We start from the raw sequence: 22,746 nt of genomic DNA, 5'->3' as shown, positions 1-22,746 counted from the left end.
CACTCACCCTATCAGGCTTCAGATGGCCAAGGAGACCAGAAGTGAGATTCCCTTTCAGGAGGCTGCTAATATTTCTAGGAGGATCGAGATGGTTCTTGCACAGGAGAGAGGGAAGGGGTCTGATAAGAGGCCTCGCCAGTTCGGTGGGTTCAGTGGTGCTTCGTCTGGAGGTAGGGGTAATTTTGGTAGGGGTCATCTTCCTAGGCCGTTTCATTCAGCGCTCCAGGCATCCTACAGTGCACCACCAACTCCTATTAGTGCACCTCCGATCCAGAGTTTTTAAGGTGGTTACTCAGGCCGACAGGGACAATTTCAGGGTCAGCTATCACAGCAGCCAAGGTCCTGTTATACTTGTGGTGATACGAGGCACATTGCTAGACTTTGCCCCAGGTCTCAGGGCAGCATGCAGCAGCACAGTTCTCGTGCTATGATTCCAGCACCGATTGCTTCACCGCCCGCCTAGCCAGCTAGAGGTAGGAGTTAGGAAGCTAGAGGTGGAGTTCAATCCATTAGAGGTGGAGGTCAGGCCGTTAGAGGTGGAGGCCAGCCAGTTAGAAGCCGTCCCAGGGACGCAGTTCAGAGTGGTAGGGCCCAACCCCGATTTTATGCTTTTCCAGCTAGGCCTGAGGCTGAATCATCCGATGTCGTGATTACAGGTATTGTTCCAGTTTGCCATAGAGATGCTTCAGTTCTATTTGATCTAGGATCTACTTATTCCTATGTGTCCTCTTATTTTGCTTTATATCTGGTGATGCCTCGTGATTCTCTGAGTGCTCCTCTGTGTGTGTCCACTCCGGTGGGAGATTCTGTTATGGTAGATCATGTCTATCATTCGTGTGTGGTTACTATTGGAATCTTGAGACTAGTGCGGATCTTCTATTTCTTGATATGGTAGATTTTGATGTCATCTTGGGTATGGATTGGTTGTCACCTTATCATGCTATATTGGATTATCACGCCAAAACGATGACCTTATCCATTCCAGTGTTGCCTTAATTAGAGTGGAAAGGGATTCATGTCCATTCTATCAGTAGGGTTATCTCTTACATGAAAGCTCGGCGTATGGTCGAGAAGGGGTGTCTAGCCTATTTGGCTTATATTCATGATCCCAACACGGAAGCTCCTTTTATGGTTTTAGTTCCAGTTATCTGTGAGTTTCCAGATGTATTTCCTGCAGATTTGCCGAGGATTCCACCTGACAGTGATATTGACTTCTGTATTGATTTGGCTCCGGGCACCCAGACCATTTCTATTCCACCATACCATATGGCCACGCTGGAGCTAAAGGAATTGAAGGAGCAGTTATAAGACTTGCTTGATCAGGGATTCATTAGACCTAGCGTCTCGTCCTAGGGTGCACCAGTATTATTTGTAAAGAACAAAGATGGTTCAATGCGGATGTGTATAGATTATCGATAGTTAAACAAGGTCACTATCAAGAACAAGTATCTGTTGCCAAGAATTGATGACTTATTCGATCAGCTTCAGGGTGCCAAGGCATTTTCAAAGATTGATTTGAGGTCTGGTTAACATCAATTGAAGATTAGGACATTCGATGTTCCTAAGACAGCTTTTCAGACTCAGTATGGGCATTATGGATTCCTAGTGATGTCATTTGGGCTGACAAATGCCCCAGCAATATTTATGGATTTGATGAACCGGGTGTTCAAACCCTATTTGGATTCTTTTGTGTTTGTATTCATTGATGATATCTTGATTTACTCCAGCAGTCGAGAGGAGCATGAGCAACATCTTCTAATTGTGCTTCAGACTTTAAAGAATAATCAGTTATATGCCAAATTTTCAAAATGCGAATTTTGGTTAGACTCAGTTGCCTTTTTGGATCATGTTGTATCGGCAGAAGGCATAAAAGTGGATCCTAAGAAGATTGAGGCAGTTTAGAATTGGCCTAGACCTACTTCAGCTACAGATATCCGAAGTTTTCTGGGTTTGGCAGGTTATTATCGCCGGTTTATGGAGGGGTTTTCATCCATAGCATCCCCACTGACCAAGTTAACCCAGAAGGGTGCCCCATTCAGATGGTCAGACGAGTGTGAGTTGAGCTTTCAGAAGCTTAAGACTGCCTTGACCACGGCGCCAGTATTGGCATTGTCCATAGGTTCAGGATCTTATATGGTATATTATGATGCATCTCACGTTGGGCTTGGTGCAGTATTAATGCAAGATGGCAGGGTGATTGCATATGCGTCGCGGCAGTTGAAAGTTCACGAGAAGAATTATCCTGTTCATGATTTAGAATTGGTAGCCATTGTCCATGCTCTAAAGATTTAGAGGCATTACCTTTACGGTGTCTTGTATGAGGTATTCACTGATCATCGTAGCCTACAGTATTTGTTCAGGCAAAAAGTTCTCAATTTGAGGCACAGAAGATGGTTGGGGCTATTGAAAGACTATGATATCACCATTTTGTATCACTCCAGAAAGGCCAATGTGGTGGCCAATGCTTTGAGTAGAAAGGCTGTGAGTATGGGCAGTCTTGCATATATTCTGGTTGGTGAGAGACCGTTAGCTGCAGATGTTCAGACTTTGGCTAATCAGTTCGTGAGGTAGATGTTTCAGAACCCAGTCGGGTTCTAGCTTGCACAGTCACTCAGTCGCTCAGTCTTCTTTATATGAGCGTATCAGAGAGCGACAGTATGATGATCCTCATTTGCTTGTCCTTAAGGACACAGTACGACACGACGGTTCCAAACAGGTTGCTATGGGGGAAGATGGAGTTCTGCGGATGCAGGGTCATATTTGTGTGCCTAATGTGGATGAGCTTTGTGAATTAATTCTGAAAGAGGCCCACAGTTTCCGGTATTCTATTCATCCAGGTGCCGCCAAAATGTATCAAGATTTGCGGCAACATTATTGGTGGAGGAGAATAAAGAAGGATATAGTTGCATATGTAGCTCGGTGTCTAAATTGTCTGCAAGTCAAGTACGAGCATCAGAGACCTGGTGGTTTGCTTCAGAAGTTAGAAATTCTTGAGTGGAAGTGGGAGCGTATCACTATGGATTTTTTTGTTGGGCTTCCACAGACTTAGAGAAAGTTCGATGCAGTATGGGTCATTGTGGACAGATTGACCAAGTTAGCACATCTCATTCCAGTAGCAGTTACCTATTCTTCAGAGCGGTTAGCGGAGATTTTCATCTGCGAGATTGTACGCCTTCACGGTGTGCCCGTATCTATCATTTCTGATCGAGGTACGCAGTTCACCTCACACTTCTGGAGGGTTGTACAACATGAGTTAGGCACACGAGTTGAGTTGAGTACATCATTTCATCCACAGACAGATGGACAGTCCGAGCGCACTAGTCAGATATTGGAAAATATGCTTTGCGCTTGTGTTATAGACTTTGGAAGTTCTTGGGATCAGTTTTTGCCACTTGCAGAGTTTGACTATAATAATAGCTACCAGTCGAGCATTCAGATGGCTCCATATAAAGCATTATATAGGAGACGGTGTCGTTGGCCAGTTGGGTGGTTTGAACCAGGAGAGGCTCGGTTGTTGGGTACCGATTTGGTACAGGATGCCTTGGATAAGGTCAAGGTCATTTAGGATCGACTTCGCACAGCTCAGTCTAGGCAAAACAGTTATGTCGACCGTAAAGTTTATGATGTTGCATTCATGGTTAGAGAAAGAGTATTGCTCCGAGTTTCACCTATGAAAGGTGTAATTAGATTCGGAAAGAAGGGCAAGTTAAGCCCTAGGTATATCGGAGCCTTTGAAATTCTTGAAAGAGTGGGTGATGTAGCCTATAGGCTTGTACTACCACCTAGTTTATCAACAGTTCATCCGGTGTTCCATGTGTCTATGCTCCGAAAATATCATGGTGATCTGTCCCATGTATTAAATTTCAGCTCAGTCCAATTGGATAATGATTTGACTTATGAAGAGAAGCCGGTAGCTATTCTAGCCCGGCAGGTCCGGCAGTTAAAGTCTAAGAGTTATCCTTCAGTTCGGGTGCAATGGAGAGGTCAGCCGATAGAAGCATCCACCTAGGAGTTCGAGTCGGATATGCGGAGTAGATATCCACACCTTTTCACCAGCTCAGATATTTTTATAATTTCGTTCTAAGACGAACATTTGTTTTAGAGGTGGAGAATCTGATGACCCGATAGGTCATCTTTAAATTTAATAATTATTTCTATGTTCTAAAACCTAAAATAGCACCATTCATCTTTTCTCGGATTATGTGCGCAGTCCGTAAATATTTTCGGAAAGTTTTATGTGAAAAATTAATTAAAATGTGAAATAGTGCTTTAAAACTCATTTGAGTTGACTTTGGTCAACATTTTGAGCAAATGAACCCAGATTAGTATTTTGACAGTTCCAGTAGATTCGTATCGTGATTTAGGACTTGGGCGTATGCCCGGAATTTAATTTGGAGGTCCCTAACTTGAGTTATCGCCATTTGTTTAAAATTGGAAGTTTGAAAGGTTATAGATTCCAAAGTTTGACCACAAATTTGAATTTATTGATATCGGGGTTGGAATCCAATTCTAGAAATTTGAATAGCTCCGTTATGTCATTTATGACTTGTGCGCCAAATTTGAAGTCATTCCGGATTCATTTAATACTTTTTGATATAGGTTTTGTAAAGTGAAAAGTTTGAAACTCATAAGTCCAAATTGAGGTGTGAATTGTAATTTCGATGTTATTTGAGACCCTGAGTAAGTCCGTATTATGTTACGGGACTGGTTGGTATAACTGGACGAGGTCCCGAGGGGCTCGGGTGAGTTTCGGACGAGTTTCAGACTATTTTTGTAAAACATTGCAGGCCTGGTTCTGGTGTGTCACAACTGCGCGATTTTGGCCGCAGGTGCGTGCTCACTTCTGTGAAAGAAATGTCGCTTCTGCGATGCTGAGGATGGAAAGGAAGCTTCGCTTCTGTGAAGCTTTGATCGCAGGTGCGATACCGCTTATGCGGTCAGCCGATCGCAAATGCGCACCCCATCGCTTATGCGGCTCCTTCTTGCGCTTCTGTGCAGCCGCAAATGCGGCCCATTTTCCGCAGATGTAGAACTCGCATGACTGCTTGGCTTCACAAATGTGGCCCTTGTCTCGCAAATGCGAGGCCGCAGATGCGACCTTTCGCCCGCAAATGCGAGACTGGGCAAAACATTAAGGGGTCGAAAATGGCCATTTTTCTTCATTTCGTTTGGGTTTTAAAACCTCGGTTTTTGGGCGATTTGAAGGAGTTTTTCACGACTTCGAACTGGGTAAGTGTTCCTTATCATATATTGATGATATTTCATAAATTCATGTCTATATTCATCATTTATTTCGGAATTAGATGGAAGAAATTAGAAGTTTTGTAAAACTTTTCAAAAACGAAAATTAAGGATTTGAAGGTCCATTTGGCATCAGAATTTGATAATTTTTGTGTGATTGGACTTGTCTCAAAACGGGTGTTCGGATTTTATGAGTTTTTTCGAGATTCGAGACGTGGGCCCTACTGTAAATTTTTTAGATGAATTTCGCATTTTAATTCAGAAAATTAGTAATTTCATATGGAATTAATTCCTACGATTCGTGTTGAGTATATTGAATTGTTTGTGACTAGATTCGAAGATTTCGGACACTAATTCGCGAGGCAAAGGTTTATTGGAATCTTGAATTTGGTTGCAAAGCGAGGTAAGTGTCGTGGTTAACTTTGACTTGAGGAAATATGACTTATTTGTCTATTTGCTACGTGATTTAATGTGCGGGTATAATGTATATGTGAGGTGACGAGTACTTATACGTTGTGGTTGAGTAAAAGCATGCGGGTGAAATTTGTTTATTGTGAATAATTATCTATTTAATTAAAGATATTCCTGCTTAAGTTATTAGTATTTATTTGATCATTTTTCATGAAATTATTGTTGAATATTTTGGAAGATGAGATCGGTATTCTGGTAGTGAATTGATTGATAAGTATATATCCCCACATTCTGATACTCTTCCGAATTTATATTATTATTTTCATGGTAAGGAAGAGTGTAAAAGCATGAAGGGTGATGCCGTGCCAATTTCACATTAATATTTATTGAATTATGAAGTGAGGAAGAGAGTTAACGCACGAAGGGTGATGCCGTGTCATTTTCAAAGAGTGTAAAAGCACGATGGGTGATGCCGTGCCATAAGAGAGTTAAAGCACGAAGGGTGATACCGTGCCAGAAGAGAGTTAAAGCACGAAGGGTAATGTCGTGTCAATATTATTATTTATTTGTCAATTTATGGGAGTAAAAGCACGAAGGGTGGTACCATACCATTTTTATATTATCAACTGCTCATTTTATAATTGATGATTTAATTGGCTGCTACGTGACACTTCTCCTGCTGATTTCTATATCATTCCCCTTCGTATGTTCCCTCCCAAATTTATAAATTGTTATTTATTGTGTTATTGTTGTTTCGTATTTGTATATACTTGTACATGTTATTTACCTACGTGTCTTGTCATAGCCTCGTCACTACTTCATCGAGGCTAGGCTCGACACTTACGGAGTACATGTAGTCGGTTGTACTCATACTATACTCTGCACTTCTTGTGCAAATTTTGAAGTTGGTCTCAGCGGTGTACCATAGACTTGCTCGGATTCAGCTACCAAGAGGAGACTCGAGGTATAACTGCACAACGTCCGCAGTTCTGAAGTCCCCTTCTATCTTATCTTAGATGTGTATTATCTTTCAAACAGTTTGAATTTTATTTAGACCTTTATTTGTATTATCCTAGTAGCTGGTGCACTTATGACACCAGATTCAGGGATGTATTTTGATGATCGGTTGTTATGGTCTTCCACACTTTATTTCAGTAATTGACTTCCACTTAAATTGATTTGTTTAAAAATGGTTAAGATTTTTCTAATGTTGGCTTGCCTAGCAAGTGAAATGTTAGGCGCCATTACGGTCCCGAAGGTGAAAATTTTGGGTCGTGAAAAACTGATCCCAAGCACCCCCAAAATCCATCACACACGCACGAAGCATATCCTCCAATATCTAAATAGTGCGCTCGGACTGTCCGTCCGTCTGAGGGTGAAATGATGTGCTCAACTCCACCCGAGTACCCAACTCACGTTGTACGGCTCTCCAGAACTGCGATGTAAACTATGTACCCCGGTCAGAGATGATAGATACCGGTACGCCATAAAGCCTAATAATCTCGCGAATGTAAACCAGAGCCAGCTGCTCCGAGGAGTAAGTAGTAACCACAGGAATAAAATGAGCTGACTTGGTCAATCTATCTACAATCATCCAAACTACATCGAACTTCCTCTGAGTCCGTGGGAGCCCAACAACGAAATCCATAGTGATCCTCTCTCATTTTCACTCTGGAATCTCTAACTTCTGAAGCAATCCACCCGGTCGCTGATGCTCATATTTCTCCTGCTGACAATTTAAGCATCGAGTTACATATTCCACTATGTCCTTCTTTATCCGCCTCTACCATTAGTGCTACCTCAAGTCCTGATACATTTTTGTGGCACCTGAATTAATGGAGTACCGCAAACTGTGAGCCTCCTGGAGAATCAACTCATGCAAACCATCTACACTAGGCACACATAGCCGGCCCTGCATCTGTAATACATCGTCATCTCCAATAGTGACTTCCTTGGCATCACCATGCTGAACCGTGTCCTTAAGGACAAGCAGATGGGGGTCATCATACTGACACTCCCTGATACGATCATAAATAGAAGACTGAGAAACTATACAAGCCAAAACTCGACTCGGCTAGGAAATATCCAATCTGACAAACTGGTTGGCCAAGGCCTGGACATCCAAGGCTAAAGGCCTCTCTGCTACTGGTAGATATGCTAAACTGCCCAAACTCTCTGCCTTGCAACTCAAGGTATCGGCCACCATATTAGCCTTCACGGGATGATAAAGAATGGTGATATCATAATCCTTAAGCAGCTCCAACCATCTCCGCTGCCGCAAGTATTCAAGTAATGAAATTATTATCACGGAAATACAACATAGACATTAATACGGCCGATAAGAAGTAATAATAGTAAAACCATGTCCAAATAGAAAGTATTCCGACAGTAACTTAGTAATTAATATTAAATATGTGAGATAATATCTAATAGGTAGGGTATTGAACATATTACTATTGGCATATGAATAATGGATCAAATGTAAAGTATAAAAATTTCGGATTTTCGAATATCCAAAAATACAAAGTACCAAATCCAATATCCAATCCGAAATCTAAAAATTTTAAAAATCCAATTCATTATCCGAAAATCCAAACCAAAAATCCAACAAATTCGAATTTCGGTTTGGATTTCAAGTTTGCCCAAAGTATGACCACCCCTAGTTGAATTGGTTGGTTTGCGTTTCTCAGACTCTCACATTTGAAGGGAATAAATTAAAATTCAAGGAGTCCTTTTGTCTATTTTGCTCTATTATTATGTTTAGGTGGGCATACATATTTTGGACATGTTTATACATAATGGTGAATGTCCCAAGAAAATATTAATGACGACATTAAATTTATGCCATAATGTGAAACTATACAGAAAGATGAGGGCGAGAATTACGTTGATGGCGAGAATTAGGGTAAAAGACTAGTAAGTAGTCAAATGTTTTTCTTTGTCATATCAATAGTTTTAGTATTATTTTCATATTTTCTTATCCTTAGATTTTTATATTACATGTTATTTCTTTTGCTTCTGTTATCCTATTATCTTGCTATTGATATTGCTTCTCTTTTATGGTTTTTTCACTACTATATTTCTTCTTAAAACTGCTATGATTATGCTTTTCTACCGAAAATAGCTTCTTTACCTTCGCAAGCTAGGAATAAGCCTGCATACACTACCCTTCTTGAATTCCACTTGTGAGGTTTACTGGGTTGTTGTTGTATAATAGAAAGATGAGACAACGAATCCAAAAATAAATGGCAGACTACTTTAATTTGTGTCTCTTCTATTTTCTTTTTATTTTTATTTTTGGCAATGCACCTTTGTTATTTTCAAGTAAAAGCCAAATTTTTGCTACGAGAATGACCTTTTATTTTGGTTTAGTGGTGTCATATTCATGGCTAGAAATACATGGTTCACCTTGATCCTGGCATTTATGATTCGCAGACATTATTTGTAATGTTTATTACCTAGGCAGATTTACTCTTGTTTAAAGTATGGCATAAGTCTTGTGAATATCATGACTTCAATTTTTTATATGCTTTTGATCATCTCATACTTATTTTTCCAAGGTTGGGGGAAAAGAAGAGGAAATTATGGCGAATAATGTGACAATATCTTTAATTTCTAAACATTATTCGTCTCACTGATTAGATTAACAAATTATTTTTACAGCTAGATGTTAAACAAAGAAAGAATAATAGTGCTTTGAGCTTTCCCTAGAATCAATGACCAAGCGTACTACTAAAAATAGTCATTCTAAGTTCACAAGCTTAGATAAGCAACTTTATGTGCAGTAACTTGTTCTTTAATCAATTCCCCTAGAATCATTAAAAGCTTTTTTTAAAATAATCCTCTAATTATACATCTATTGAACATTATACAATGCATCGGGAGTCTTGAAGCAACGATAAAGTTGTCCGTATAATCTATATGACACGCGTTCGAGCTGTGGAAGCAACCATCAATGCTTGCATTAAGGTAAGTTGTTTACAACGCACCCCTTGAGGTACGACCTTTCCCCGAACTCCACGTGAATGCGAGATGTTTTGTGCACCTGGCTACCCTGTAAGGGTTAAAAGTTATATTTTTCTAAGAGCATACATATATAGTATTGATTAGTAGCTAGTAGCAATCTTCTCTATACATCAATCCACAAATCGAAAATACCCTTTATCTCGTACTACTCTCTCGATATATAGAATCTAATCTGTAGCAACAAGACTTTCTTAAATTCATCGTAGCATGAAAAATGATAAACTGTTACTATTATTTTCCTGAATTTATTACGAGCGAAACAGCTTAGCAGCCAAGAAAAAAAGACCAAAAAATAACAAGACCATGGGAATAATTGGTACAAATAGTTAGTATCTATTATTCAAAATACAACAGCATATGTTATGACTCAACAAATGCTCATAATTCTGTAAGACATGAACTTAGAGAGCATCATTTTCCTTTTCTTTTTTGGGCCTGAGACAGAAAAAAGGGTAGCCCGGTGCACTAAGCTCCCGCTATGCGCGGGGTCCGGGGAAGGGCCGGACCACAAGGATCTATTGCACGCAACCTTACCCTGCATTTCTGTAAGAGGCTGTTTCCACAGCGCGAACCCGTAATTAACCTCCCGGTCGCATGACAACAGATTAATTTATTTAACTAATGCTGCAGACCGAAGATTTGACTAATCCTTCCTAATAACACAAAGTTTTATCAGTGTAATTTACATTACATGGTAACGAAATTAAGAACTACCTATCTTTTTTTGTTGGATTTTTGGAGAAGAATCTGCAGCTGTTTGTAATGTTGCTGATGATGATACCTCTGAGACTCTTATCTGTTCAAGATCATCAATAACAATAGCTTGTTCTCTGAACTTCTTATATATATCACCTTTGTAAAATTTCCTTGTTCTAATCACCAGAATTAAGGAAACAGCACAACTAATCAATGTAGCTCCAGTAATTATAAGAAAAGCCAATTTGTAACACTCCACTCCAATGCATGTTAAATCTTCACCATCTTTCCTTTTTAGCCCTTTTGCTAACATTTGCTTAGTAGCAACTTTATCATATAAATGTCCAGCCACTTTAACATTAAGCAAATATGCACCAACAGGGCTAGCACCAGCACCAAAATTATACAATGTAGAGTAGTATTTTAACCCGAAGAGTTCAGATATAATCGCGAAAATTAAAGGCCATTGAGCACCAAAGCAGAACCCCATTAGTACAGAGGCGATATAGAGAGAATTAGGGACGCCAAACGCGATGAGAAGATGACCAGCACAGGAGAGAAGGAGGACTAATGTGAGCATCAAAGGACGAGGGCATTTGTACTTTGTCAAGAAGATTTCTGATACAAAACCAGAGACAACTCGTCCGAGGTAATTCCATATGCTTACTAGTGACACAAATGTTGTGATGCTTTTCTCCGGATAACCCAAGGCCTTCCCTATTTGGCCTAAGTTGTCGATTGCAGTTAATGTCCCGCCCACGCCAAATGTTGTAGTTGTGAATAAAATGATCATGTCTATACTGAAAAGTGCTTGTAATATTGTATAATCATCTCCTCTTGGTGGTGGATTGAACACATTACTAAAGCAAGAAGTAGTCTTTTCATCACATTCTTTTGGTAATTCAGGACTCGAAGCTAGCTTTTGAGGCTGAGTTAGTTCTACTGAAGCTAGATTTTCGCTAACAACTTTCAAAGGGTGGTCATTCAATGCTTGTTGTTTAATATTCCAAAGTTTAAGATCTTCTTTAAAGACAATAACTAGAGGAGCAAAGAGCAAAATTAGTACAACTGCTGCACTACCTGAATACTCTGGCCTTGTGAAATTGACCTTATTTTGAACGATAATAATAATCATGATAAAACCAGCAAGACCAAGTGAAATATAGAGAAATTTGTAGAAAATTTTGGTCTCATTAGCCTGTCTAACAACTTTCATAATCCGAATCGTTCGAAGAAAAATACAAGACACAACTGCTGGCAACCAACCAATTAGTAAAATCAAAGACTTACCATTATTTCCATAAAAAGCATGGTATAATTGAGTAATAATAGCACCACTTAAGCCAACAAAACCTTTCAATAATCCTAAAAGACTTCCTCTACTTTCTGGGAAATTCTTAACACAAGTAACTAAAGCACCAGTATTAGCAAATGTTTGTGAATTTGCACCAATACAAATATACAAACACATTTGCCAAATAGCAGGTTTAGCTATATGTCCTGAAACTGATAACCATATCATAAAATACCCAAAAAAGTTCATAATTGCTCCTATAAATAAAACTACCCAAGGTGGAGTTACCTCATTTATTAGGCCTGCAATAATCCCAACATTACCACCTAAATCTTTGAAGAAACTTAACAAATTTAACGTCGTTTGATCATATCCTAACGACGATTTGATTTCTCCACTGTAAAGACCAAACATGTAAGTTGCACCAGCCATTGACATGATTAAAAGGGAAGCGAAAACCATGAACCATCGGCCTGTGAAAAAATGGTGGCCGAAATTCGCCATTGCTCTAAGGCCACCATTTTTGTTCAGATTAGTGTTCACCATTTTCTTGACTTAGGATAAGGATTCTGGTGATTTCAGCTTTAATGTTTTTTTGGTTATGTAAATGATTGAGTGTACTATGGCATGTATATATATTTGTGTGGCAGTGTTAATGACTTACTTGAGCTATATGTAATCTAAAATTTGCATTGACTTAGTAATTGAATATCCTTTTTTGCTTTTTGCAAGTGGAGGGTGGGCCTTGTAATAAGGAAAATGACAATTTCATTTTTCTCAGTCTTAAACATGTAAATAGCATGTTGTACAAAATGAGACGATTCAATATATCTTTACGTGTGAATGTTAGTTTTGGAGTGTCCGCACCAGACAGTAACGAAGCCAGAAATTTTCTTAAGGCTTTTCAAACTTGAAAGAAATGAAAAAATTCTCTGACAAAGGGTGTTCAGTATATGTTATATATCTCTAAAACCTAAAATTTACCTATATACATAGTTAATTTTTCGATGAAGGGTGATCAATTGACCACCCTTTAAGACATGTAGCTTCGCCTTCAGAATTTAAATTCGATGGCTTCGACATTAAGTTCTTACCATTGAATCACTGCACTTTTAAATTAACTATAAGTTTAAACAAATATTGAAGTTTTAACAATATTCACTTATAATTACTCTTTGTATCAAGAAGTACTGGTCTTAGTTGAACCCGGTAAAACCAACCTTATCCGTCTCTTGGTCAGTACCAGAGCCACATCCAATATGCAATGAATCTCCTTGACAAAAGAAAAATACGAATTCAAATTTCAGGTGTAGCATTTCTTGGATTCTAAGAAGGTGTTTGGCTAAGCTTATAAGCTGGTCAAACTGGCTTATAAGCACCTTTTGGCTTATCTACGCGTTTGGTAAACACTCAAAGTGCTTATAAGCCAAGTGCTTATAAGCTAAAATCAGCCATAAGTCATAAGTCGGTCACCCCCAACTTATGGCTTTTCAACTTATAAGCACTTTTAGTTTGACCAACACTTTTACTAGTTTATCCTTAATAATATTTTCTAAATCATAAAATACTTTTTCCAAAATAAATTTCTTAACTTTCTCTTCATTCCATATTCGTTATTAATTCTTTTCTTTACAAAGAAATTTTTAATTTATAATCTTTTGAAAAAGATTCAAGGGTATTTTAGTTATTTTAACAAAAGAATAGCTTATCAGCATTTTTTAATCAAACACATCAACTGCTTATTATCAGTTTCAGCACTTCTATCCAAACACGTAAATGCTTATTTTAAAAATCAGTTTCAGCATTTAAAAAAACTTTTCAGCACTACAAGCTTATCAGCTATTTACAATCAGCTAATCCAAACGGGCTCTAAATTGATCACCATGTAAGAATTTCTGGTTCTGTCACTACTGATGATCTTGACATGGCAAACAACAACAAAAAACCAAGCGTAATTTCACAAGTAAGGTCTAGGAAAGGCAGTGTATAAATAAACCTTACATTTACCCCGTGAAGGTAGATAGGCTGTTTCCGAGAAATGTGGTACATAATAGTGAAAAGAAAATCTGGTATACCTAGACGTTTGGTCGTGGTTTAATGGTGAGAAATGGTGATTGTCTCTTTTAAAATTTGACTAGACACTGTATTTGTCACTTTGCTTTATTTAATTGTCAAGCTGAACACTCTTGTGTTTTTTTACGTGTAACTAGATAGTAGGAGTATTAGGTATTACATTTCTTTTTGTTCATTCTTTCTTTCTTCCATTTAACAAAATGCAAGTTTTGTTATATTTAGGAATTACGTACCTCACTTTCCCAATATGTTGGGTCATGGGTGGATTACCCCAGTAGGAAAAGCCTACTTTTGAGCTTTCATCAATCATTTTCATTTTCCACTATAAAAATGGTGTAAAGAATTATATTGACCAACATTTCTTCCTCTGTCGCTCCCTCACCGTTTTTTAATTATTTGTTTTCATTTACCTTATTTCCGTAGTTCCATGATTCTTATACTATTAAATTATTTTCTTTAGTTTATAGTTATATTCTATTATTATTGTTTGCAATGATTAGTTTGTTACAATAAATATTTTAGCGCTTGTTAATATGTTAAAGTTAATAAATAAATAAAGTTTAGTATTTTGGTGTAGATCGTATTGATTTTTTTAAAGTAAAATTTCAAAAAATTATGAAATTAATAAATTATCAAATTTGGGAAAGTAAAGAGAGCTGTTATTTATTTTTAATTTTTTAAGAACGCAACCTCAAAACAAAATAAAGAGAAGCGAAAAAAAATCCTTTGAATGAACCAAAATAAAGAGCGGGGGCAAAACTAATTCATCTTGACCCAGCCAATTTCAGCTTAAATAATGACTCCCCCAATACATTTTCACCCGCTAAAATTTCCAGTTTTGTTCATTTGTCACCCCCAGACTAAACAAGAGTGTTATCTCGAGATATATTTGCTCTCCATTCAAATGTGTTAGAAATATACGTCATCTCACATCGACTATACAAGGACCTAAAAGAGTTTAAAAAGACTTTGAATTACCACATATTTACATATGTACATTCTTTTCTCATAATATATATATATAAATTGTTGAGTTTCCCAACGTAAATTCAAATTTTAAGTGTGATGTTTTTAAATTTTTTGAATTTTTTTATTCAAATTCTTGGCTCCACCACTGATCGTCGTCGTCACCTTGAGGTCCCCTCAAACTTTAGTCCATTCCGCGCATGCTACCGTGAGGCCAACTGTAGTCATCTAAATTACTTCTTTCAAATTTGTTAGATTTAGACTATTTAAATTGGGACCAAGCTAATGTCACAGTCTATGAGCAATTTGCCCCCGATTTCACCTTTGCGTCACCATGATCCAAATCCTATCTGGTACTGATTGTTACTTGATTTGTCTTTTGTGTGTCCTCGGTTCCATGTGTCGTGCTATCATTCGACCATTTATTATGAACCAATTTTACCCTATACAAGACAAGACATCGATATTCAAAGAGATTAACTTATATACACCTATGTTTAGATTTTTATACATCGACGATGTAAATAGATTTTTACACTATCAGGTTATCCTAAATATATTTATTTGTAGCCTTCCGTAAAATATTGAATTTTGTAATCTTGAAAATAAGATAAATTAATTGCTATCTACGATCTACTGAAGTTTTACTAATGTACAAGAGTGCAAAGAATCTTCAGCAAATTTGTAACTAAAGCCTTTGTCATTTGTTGCAATACACATAAGAAAAAAATGTACTCTGCATAGAAAATTTTATTAGACTGCTAGTCTAAGCCGTCCAATGCCTTTTCCTTTTGTGGTCTTCTTTCTTCTATTCTATTCTTTCTTTTTGTCACATTAGAGTATGAGACTAGTGACAAATGTAGTATGTATGTCCATATATATATATATATATATATATATATATATATATATATATATATATATATATATATATAGAGAGAGAGAGAGAGAGAGAGAGAGAGAGAGAGATAGAGAGAGAGAGAGAGAGAGAGATTTTTATATGTACTACATTAGAAACTTATTTATCCTTACTGTTTAGGTTTTAAGTTAATTACAAGTTGATATACAATTTACCAATTATATACAAATTAGTATTAATGAGTATCTCATTATATTACGAATTGAATATGGAATTCCCTCTTCGCTCTCTCTCTCTCTCTGTCTCTCTCTCATTCTCTATCAGTATTTTTATATTAATATCTTCATGTGGATTAACTGAAGAAATGATACTACTGTTAAGTGAAAAAAAGAGAGAAGATTAGTACCTAGCAAAGTTCTTGCTTCAGATCCTATGAAAACGAGGGAGTAAATAAGAAAAAATTAGCTCTGATGAAGAGAATCATTTTAGTTATCATTCTTTTAGCTTTTTGAAATTAATAAACAAAATAGTATTAATTAGAAGCGAGTAGATTGAATTGGAAACTACGTTAATCCATTAAAAACTCCATTGACAGCCATTAAAAAACTTCAAAGCTTTGAATTTGAAAATGAAATTTCATGAAATTATTTTTTGTTTGGATTGGGTGTTGTTGCAAATGATTGGGAATATCCTTTGGAGTTTATATCTCATATTTGAGACAATTTGGTGAAGATTTGAGGTGGTTTTGGTTGAAATTTCATATTGAAACTCGAAAACAAAGACATGAACAAATTATATATATTTTGTATGTCGAATATAGAAACGGAATACAAAATATCTACAACTTACATAATTGTATATAAGTTGTATATAAATTGTATGTAAATTGTAGTTTTTGACCGGATTCTGTACAAAAAAAATATGTATTTATGTTATAGATAAATTGTAGATTTTGATCGAATTTGTATGTATTTTATAAAAAAAACTTTTGTTACTTCCCGTAAATATAAAAACTTAAACAAAACCGGGTAAATAATTTTAAAATCTTGTATATATACGAAAAAATATATAACTTTGAAAGGCGTATATGGTTTTATTAAATTGACAGCCACTACGACAAAGTTATACAGTCAAACCTCTATATAACAGTTTCGTTTATTCCGATATTATTTTGCTGTTATAGAGACCATATATAATAACATAACATGAAAAATTTCTTCAAAAGAAAAGTTGGCCGTTATAATAAAGTATTGTTATAGAGAGTGTCTATTATAGAGAGATCTAACTGTACTGGTGAAGTGGTACTCTGCACTCACTAATCTAAAATTCTGCGCCGGGCGAGGTGCCACGGTGTTCAATTATTTTCCCTTGAGGTTGTGATGTTGCCTGATTCTACTTGACTCTCTTCTTTAAATTTCTTATATATATCACTTGCATAAAATTTTCTTGTTCTTAGCACCAAAATCAATGACACAATGCTTCCTGCAAATGTAGCTGCTGTATTTATCAAAAAAGCCTGCTTGTAACACTGAATCCCAACACAATTCAAATCCTCTCCAACTTTTCTTGCAATTCCCTTAGCTTCTAATTGTTTCAATACTTCTTTATCATATAAATAACCAGCCACTCTCACATTGAGTATATATCCACCTATAGGACCTAGCTATAGAACCAAAATTATACAATGTAGCATAGTACTTAATTCCAAATAACTCAGAAATTATAGCCAAAATTAATGGCATAGGATTTACCAATTTGACCTAAGTTATCGATCGCGGTCAATGTCCCTCCAACCCCAAATGTAGTAACTACAAATAGAATTAACATGTCAATGTTAAAGAGTGCTTGTAAAATTGTGTGATCTTCACCTCTCTTTGGTGGCTTAAACGCGTTTTTAAAGCATGATTTCCAATTTGTTGTTGATTCAGGCTCAGCTGATGAAGGGATATTTTCCATTTGAATGGATACATTCAATTGTGAAAAATTAGTAGCAACTTGTCTTTTGCTTTTCCAAAGATTAACTTCTTCTCTAATGATTAAAACTAGTGGTGAGAATATTAAAACCAGAACAACAGCACCACTTAAAGAATACTCAGCCCTGTCAAAAGTAAGCTTTCTTTGGATGATGATCATAATCAAGAGAAATCCAGCAAGTCCAAGTGAAAAATAGAGAAGATTATATAACATTTTGACCTCATTTTCTTGTCGAGTGACCTTCATAATCCGAATTGCAGGAAGAAAAAAGAACGATACAAGGACGGGGAACCAAGAAATGAGTAAGATCAAAGACTTACCATTATCTCCATAAAAAGCAAGGTACAATTGTGTCATAATCGCACCACTTAGGCCAACTGCACCTTTTAATAGGCCTAACACGATGCCTCGACTATTAGGGAAATTCTTGACACAAGTAACAGTTGCACCAGTATTTGCAAATGACTGAGAATTTGCACCAATGCATATATACAAACACATTTGCCAAACATGAGGTTTCGAAATTCGCCCCGTTACAGCCAGCCATATCATGAAATAACCAAAAACGTTCAAGATTGCACCTATAGCAAGAACTGCCCGAGGTGGTATAATTTCCATAATTAGACCAGAAATTATGGCTAAATTACCACCCAAATCCTTGAAAAAGCTAATCAAGTTTAGTGTTGTTTGATCATAACCTAATGAGGATTTTATTTCCCCTGAATATAGGCCAAATATGAAAGTTGCACCAGCCATTGATAGTATCATCAGAGAAGAAAATGCCATGAACCAACGGCTAGTTAGCAAATGGAGGCTAAAACTCCATATGGCTCTACATACACTATCTCTAGTCATCTCTGGCATTGCCATTATTTTTGCAGAGACTATTTTCTGTGTGATAAAATCTATGGAATTATGTTTGGAGTTTGGACTGATATATTATGAGGGGATTTAATACTAATGATCATTGGTTTGTCTTTTATATTAATTCTTTGTAGCAATTGGATATTTGAGAATCTTATGCCGGCAGCTATATGATTGCTTGTTGAGTTATTTTTGTAATATAATTAATCTGAAGTCTTAACTCCTAAGCTGAGGTTAACTAAGGGAGGACACCAAAATTTTGATTTGAAATTGTAAGCGAGGTTGTAAAACTAGGACAATGAATGGAAAATGAAATACTAACTTCTACAAGTTTGGGCAAACACATTATATAAAATAGTATACTTCTAGAGTTTGGATTATTACCTCTGTAATTCCTTTTCCAAACATAGTTAACAAGAGAGTAGAGAGGACTCTTAGAAGCAGTTATCAGAAGATAATTGAGATTTAAACTAGTGATGCTATGGTTCAAATTGTGGCCTTCTATCCATTGAGTTATCTTTGGATCTATTAAAACGATTTTCTAATATTAAAAAAGCATAATAGCCTAATAGACAACTCTACTTGTTTGATTTTGACATCTCGATCCATATACTTAACGAAGCTTCATCTAGACATCTTTACTTGTTCAAATATAATATTTTAAACCCTTCTGACCATTGATCAAGCTTATGTGGTATTTGCTTTGCTGAGATGGATAAAACACGTGAGTACACGCTTTAAAAAGCGAGTAAAATTTGATGATTCTAATAAATAAATAGAAAAGAAAAAAGATTAAAAAAAATTATTCTTACCCCACCCGTCCCGATAGAAACCTAAGAATAAAATAAAATAAAAAAGAAGATAGAAAATAAAATAGAAATAAGACAAAATAGGTCCCCCCCCCCCCCCCCTTCTTAGGAGTCCGGAATCAAAATGTGGTTCGTTTAGAATATGGGTGTTTAACGGGCGGGCTGGGACGGGCTGGACACAAAAAAAATCAGCCCGTCCGTTTAACGTTGCGGGCTGTTAGCGGGCTGTACTTTTTCGGGTTTTTTTTATCCGTCCAGGTTCGGGCTTAGCGGGTTGTTAGCTGGCTGCTAGCAGGCCGTGGATTTTATTTTTTTTTTAAAGTAAATTTTATTTTTCTTATTCAATGTTATTGATACTTAAGTGTTTGCAAACTTTTAAGGCTTAGAATTAAACTTTGAAGTTTAAAATTTGAAATTTAAAATTTGAATTTTATAATGTTAAAATTAAAATTTAAAAGTAAGTGGCTACAAAAAATTATTTAATAAGACCTATATTTAAGGATCAAGCTCCGAAGACTTTCATTCTATATTTTTATTGAATAATATATAATACTTCAAATTAAGTTGCAAGTTCTTTTTTGATTTTGTTATTTTTGAACTTGCAAATTAAAAGTTTACAACAATTATAAAAAACAAATAGTACATCACATGCTTTGCATCATTTTTGTAAGTTCATCCATGTCAACATGAGGTTCTTGGTTTCCGGCATTGGTTGAATCAGAACCATAAACCATTATATCTCCAATTTCTTGGTCCTCCGCTTCATCTACCTCGTCACGCCCTTGGTTTCGTCGTTCTGATCTTATCCAATCTCTGAAGCACACTAGAATTTCCAAAGCGTTGCTACCCAATGAATGACGGGTATCTCCTAGTTGCTGCCTTGCTTGGCTAAATGCGCTCTCTGATGCGACTGTTGAAATCGGCACATTTAGCACGTCTCGAGCCATGGCCGAAAGAACAGGAAATTGATTTGAGTTGCTCCTCTACCAACCCAGTGGTAGAAATTCCTTTGTGCGGGGCTCTGCTGACTTTTGCAAGTAGAATTGAAGTTCATCAATATTCCTGCTACTGGTTTGTTGATGCTCCCCTATTGTAGACCAAATCAAATAATCTTCAACACCATCATTATCATCTAAAGCACTAGTTCCAGATGTTGAAACTGAACTTGAAGGAATATTTGCATCTACAGCAGAAGAAGCATCAACAATGTTAGCATAATAATTATATAATATTTCTAAATATTTGTGTAGATCAGAAATACAAGTGTCAATATCAGGAGTTTCAGTTGGTCCAATATCCATATAAGAATATAAAGCAGTGATTAATTAGCGACAAGTGGCCATTTTAATAGAAGGGTTTAAAATAGCACCAATTAGGTAAATAGGGAGAATTGGGTAAAAATATTTTTAATACTTATCTAGCATAGATTCAACAACAATATGACTTTGATTTTTATCATATTTAAAAGCAATAATACATTTTTGCATACAAAAATTACTATCTATCCAATGGCATGTAACAGTCAAATAATCATTACCATTTACGGCACGACCAATATCACAAGTAAGAGAAATTCTACAAGAAAGATTGGCGAACAAATAACGTATATATGTCTGATATTGTCCAAAAAGCCTAAAGATATCAGCTCTACAAGTACTTCTAGGAATACCTTTAAACAAAGGGTTATAAATTCTTTGAATATAGGTAACAAGATATGGTGAAGCAGCAAAACTAAAAGGTAAATAACCTAAAATAATTATTTAAGCTAATTCTTCCTGATCTTTCTTAATATCGTATTTACCCATTAACCCTCCAGTACCCGGGTTAAGTTTTTGTTGCCCATCTTCCTCATCTACTCCCCAATCAAGAGGGTGGCTGTCTACCATGTGCCTACAAAGTTGACCCGTTCCCCCTCCCTTACCGGTCTCATGTTTATAAATATCCTTACAAATTCTACATCTTACATAATTTTAATATTCTTCTAGTCTGTCAAAAAAATTCCAACACTTACTTCTTAATCTTCGATTCTTCTTAATATGGAGGGGAGGCCTACTTGTATTACCACTACTTCCACCCCTAATATTTTGAGTTTGACTAGCATTACCAAGTGTAGCTGGTGGTGTTTCAAGATTATCAGGTGATGGAAATGAAATATCATCTAAATTATCATCTATACTATAATTTTCTTGAAGTCCCTCATAATCTACATTTAAATTTTCACGTAAACTTTCAGAAATATGTGTAAAGCTACTAGCAGAACAAACACCACCTCTTGATCTTTTGAAAGTTTTTTTACTACCACCTCTATTAGTGCACGCTTTTTTGGCTGCTCTAAATATATCCATTATGTAAATTAAATTAATAATTATAAATAATAAAATAAATGTACACCAAAGAAGAGAAAGATATAGAACGAGTGTACCGAGATTTCGGATGTCGCACTAATTTGATATCAAAAATCAAACTTCAATTGATAGATCGATACTTGATAGTTGATACCACACTTTACTTGAATACTTGATATTTGATAATAATAATTTTGTAATGGCTAAAGTAAATATTTGATGAAACTTGAAATAATAAGTAATTGAGAATTTAAGAACAATAATCAATAATATCAAGAGAGAATTAGAGTAGTAAGAGAGTGAATTGTGAGGAAAAATGAAGAAGAAGGGGGCTATTTATAGTTTTTAAAAGGTTAAAATTGTAATTTATCAAATACTAGGGGTGTGGGGGCTATTTTCTTAAGAGGGTAGGCCGAAATGGCCATTTATGCAAAAGAAAAAGGCCGTTGGCCAACGGTCATATTTGAATTTGACCGTTGGCAACGGTAAAAAAAAAAAAAAAAAAAAATTTAAAAACAAAATGTTAAAAATCGAGCTGAACCGGGCTGTAGCCCGTTAATGGGTTAACGGGCTTAGCGGGTTCCGGTGCACCGGTATCAAAAAACTGTTCGTTTAAAACCCGCTTTCCACCCAACTCGTCCCAGCCCGCCTCCCACGCTACAGTACCGGGCTGAACTGGATTGTAAACGGGTCAGCCCGACCCGATTAACAGGTATATTTTGGAATCAAACGACTGAAATGTGTGAAAAAAAGAGATGGTAACCAAAATATATATATAATTCCCTTTTAAAGGGCGCAATATCTTAACGGTTGTTTGCCCGTTAAGATATAGCGCCCTTTAAAAGAGCGTTATAAGTGAATTTGAAAAGACGGGAGGTATAGCGCCTTTTATTACCGCGCTATAGTATAACGCCTTAATAAATGGCGCTATACCCACATAAAAAATGTCCCCTTCCCTTCCCTACCAAACCAGAACTTCCCCCCCCCCCCCCCAATTAAAACAAAACAATTACAGCAGCCCCCCTCCCCCATTGTCAACGAAAGAAGCTCGAGTGGAGCTCACCCGTCCCACAAAAAGTAAAGATTCTCGGTCCCACATCCAAGCTAAGGTGTTATCTCGTAGTGAGTTGCTCGTTTCGGCTCCAAATCACCAAATCTTCAACTTTCCAAAAACCTCAAATCGAGGTA

At 36.5% G+C, this 22,746-nt stretch overlaps 2 protein-coding genes across 2 annotated transcripts; both read right to left on the bottom strand.

The window, feature by feature from the left end:
- Window positions 1-9,991: 9,991 nt before the first annotated feature.
- On the bottom strand, window positions 9,992-12,294 carry LOC104120550 (protein NUCLEAR FUSION DEFECTIVE 4-like). The gene has a single exon (XM_018766337.3). The coding sequence runs from the start codon at window positions 12,212-12,214 to the stop codon at window positions 10,382-10,384; it is 1,833 nt and encodes a 610-aa protein (XP_018621853.1). The 5' UTR covers window positions 12,215-12,294; the 3' UTR covers window positions 9,992-10,381.
- A 4,829-nt stretch (window positions 12,295-17,123) lies between these two features.
- LOC104113249 (protein NUCLEAR FUSION DEFECTIVE 4-like) lies at window positions 17,124-18,385 on the bottom strand. Its single transcript, XM_033660570.2, has one exon. The coding sequence runs from the start codon at window positions 18,324-18,326 to the stop codon at window positions 17,280-17,282; it is 1,047 nt and encodes a 348-aa protein (XP_033516461.2). The 5' UTR covers window positions 18,327-18,385; the 3' UTR covers window positions 17,124-17,279.
- Between the last annotated feature and the right edge of the window lie 4,361 nt (window positions 18,386-22,746).

Source organism: Nicotiana tomentosiformis, chromosome 7 (genome assembly GCF_000390325.3).
Source record: "Nicotiana tomentosiformis chromosome 7, ASM39032v3, whole genome shotgun sequence".
Lineage (NCBI taxonomy): Eukaryota > Viridiplantae > Streptophyta > Magnoliopsida > Solanales > Solanaceae > Nicotiana > Nicotiana tomentosiformis.
Note: the sequence above shows the minus strand (reverse complement) of the source record. Positions and strands in the feature narration are given on the sequence as shown.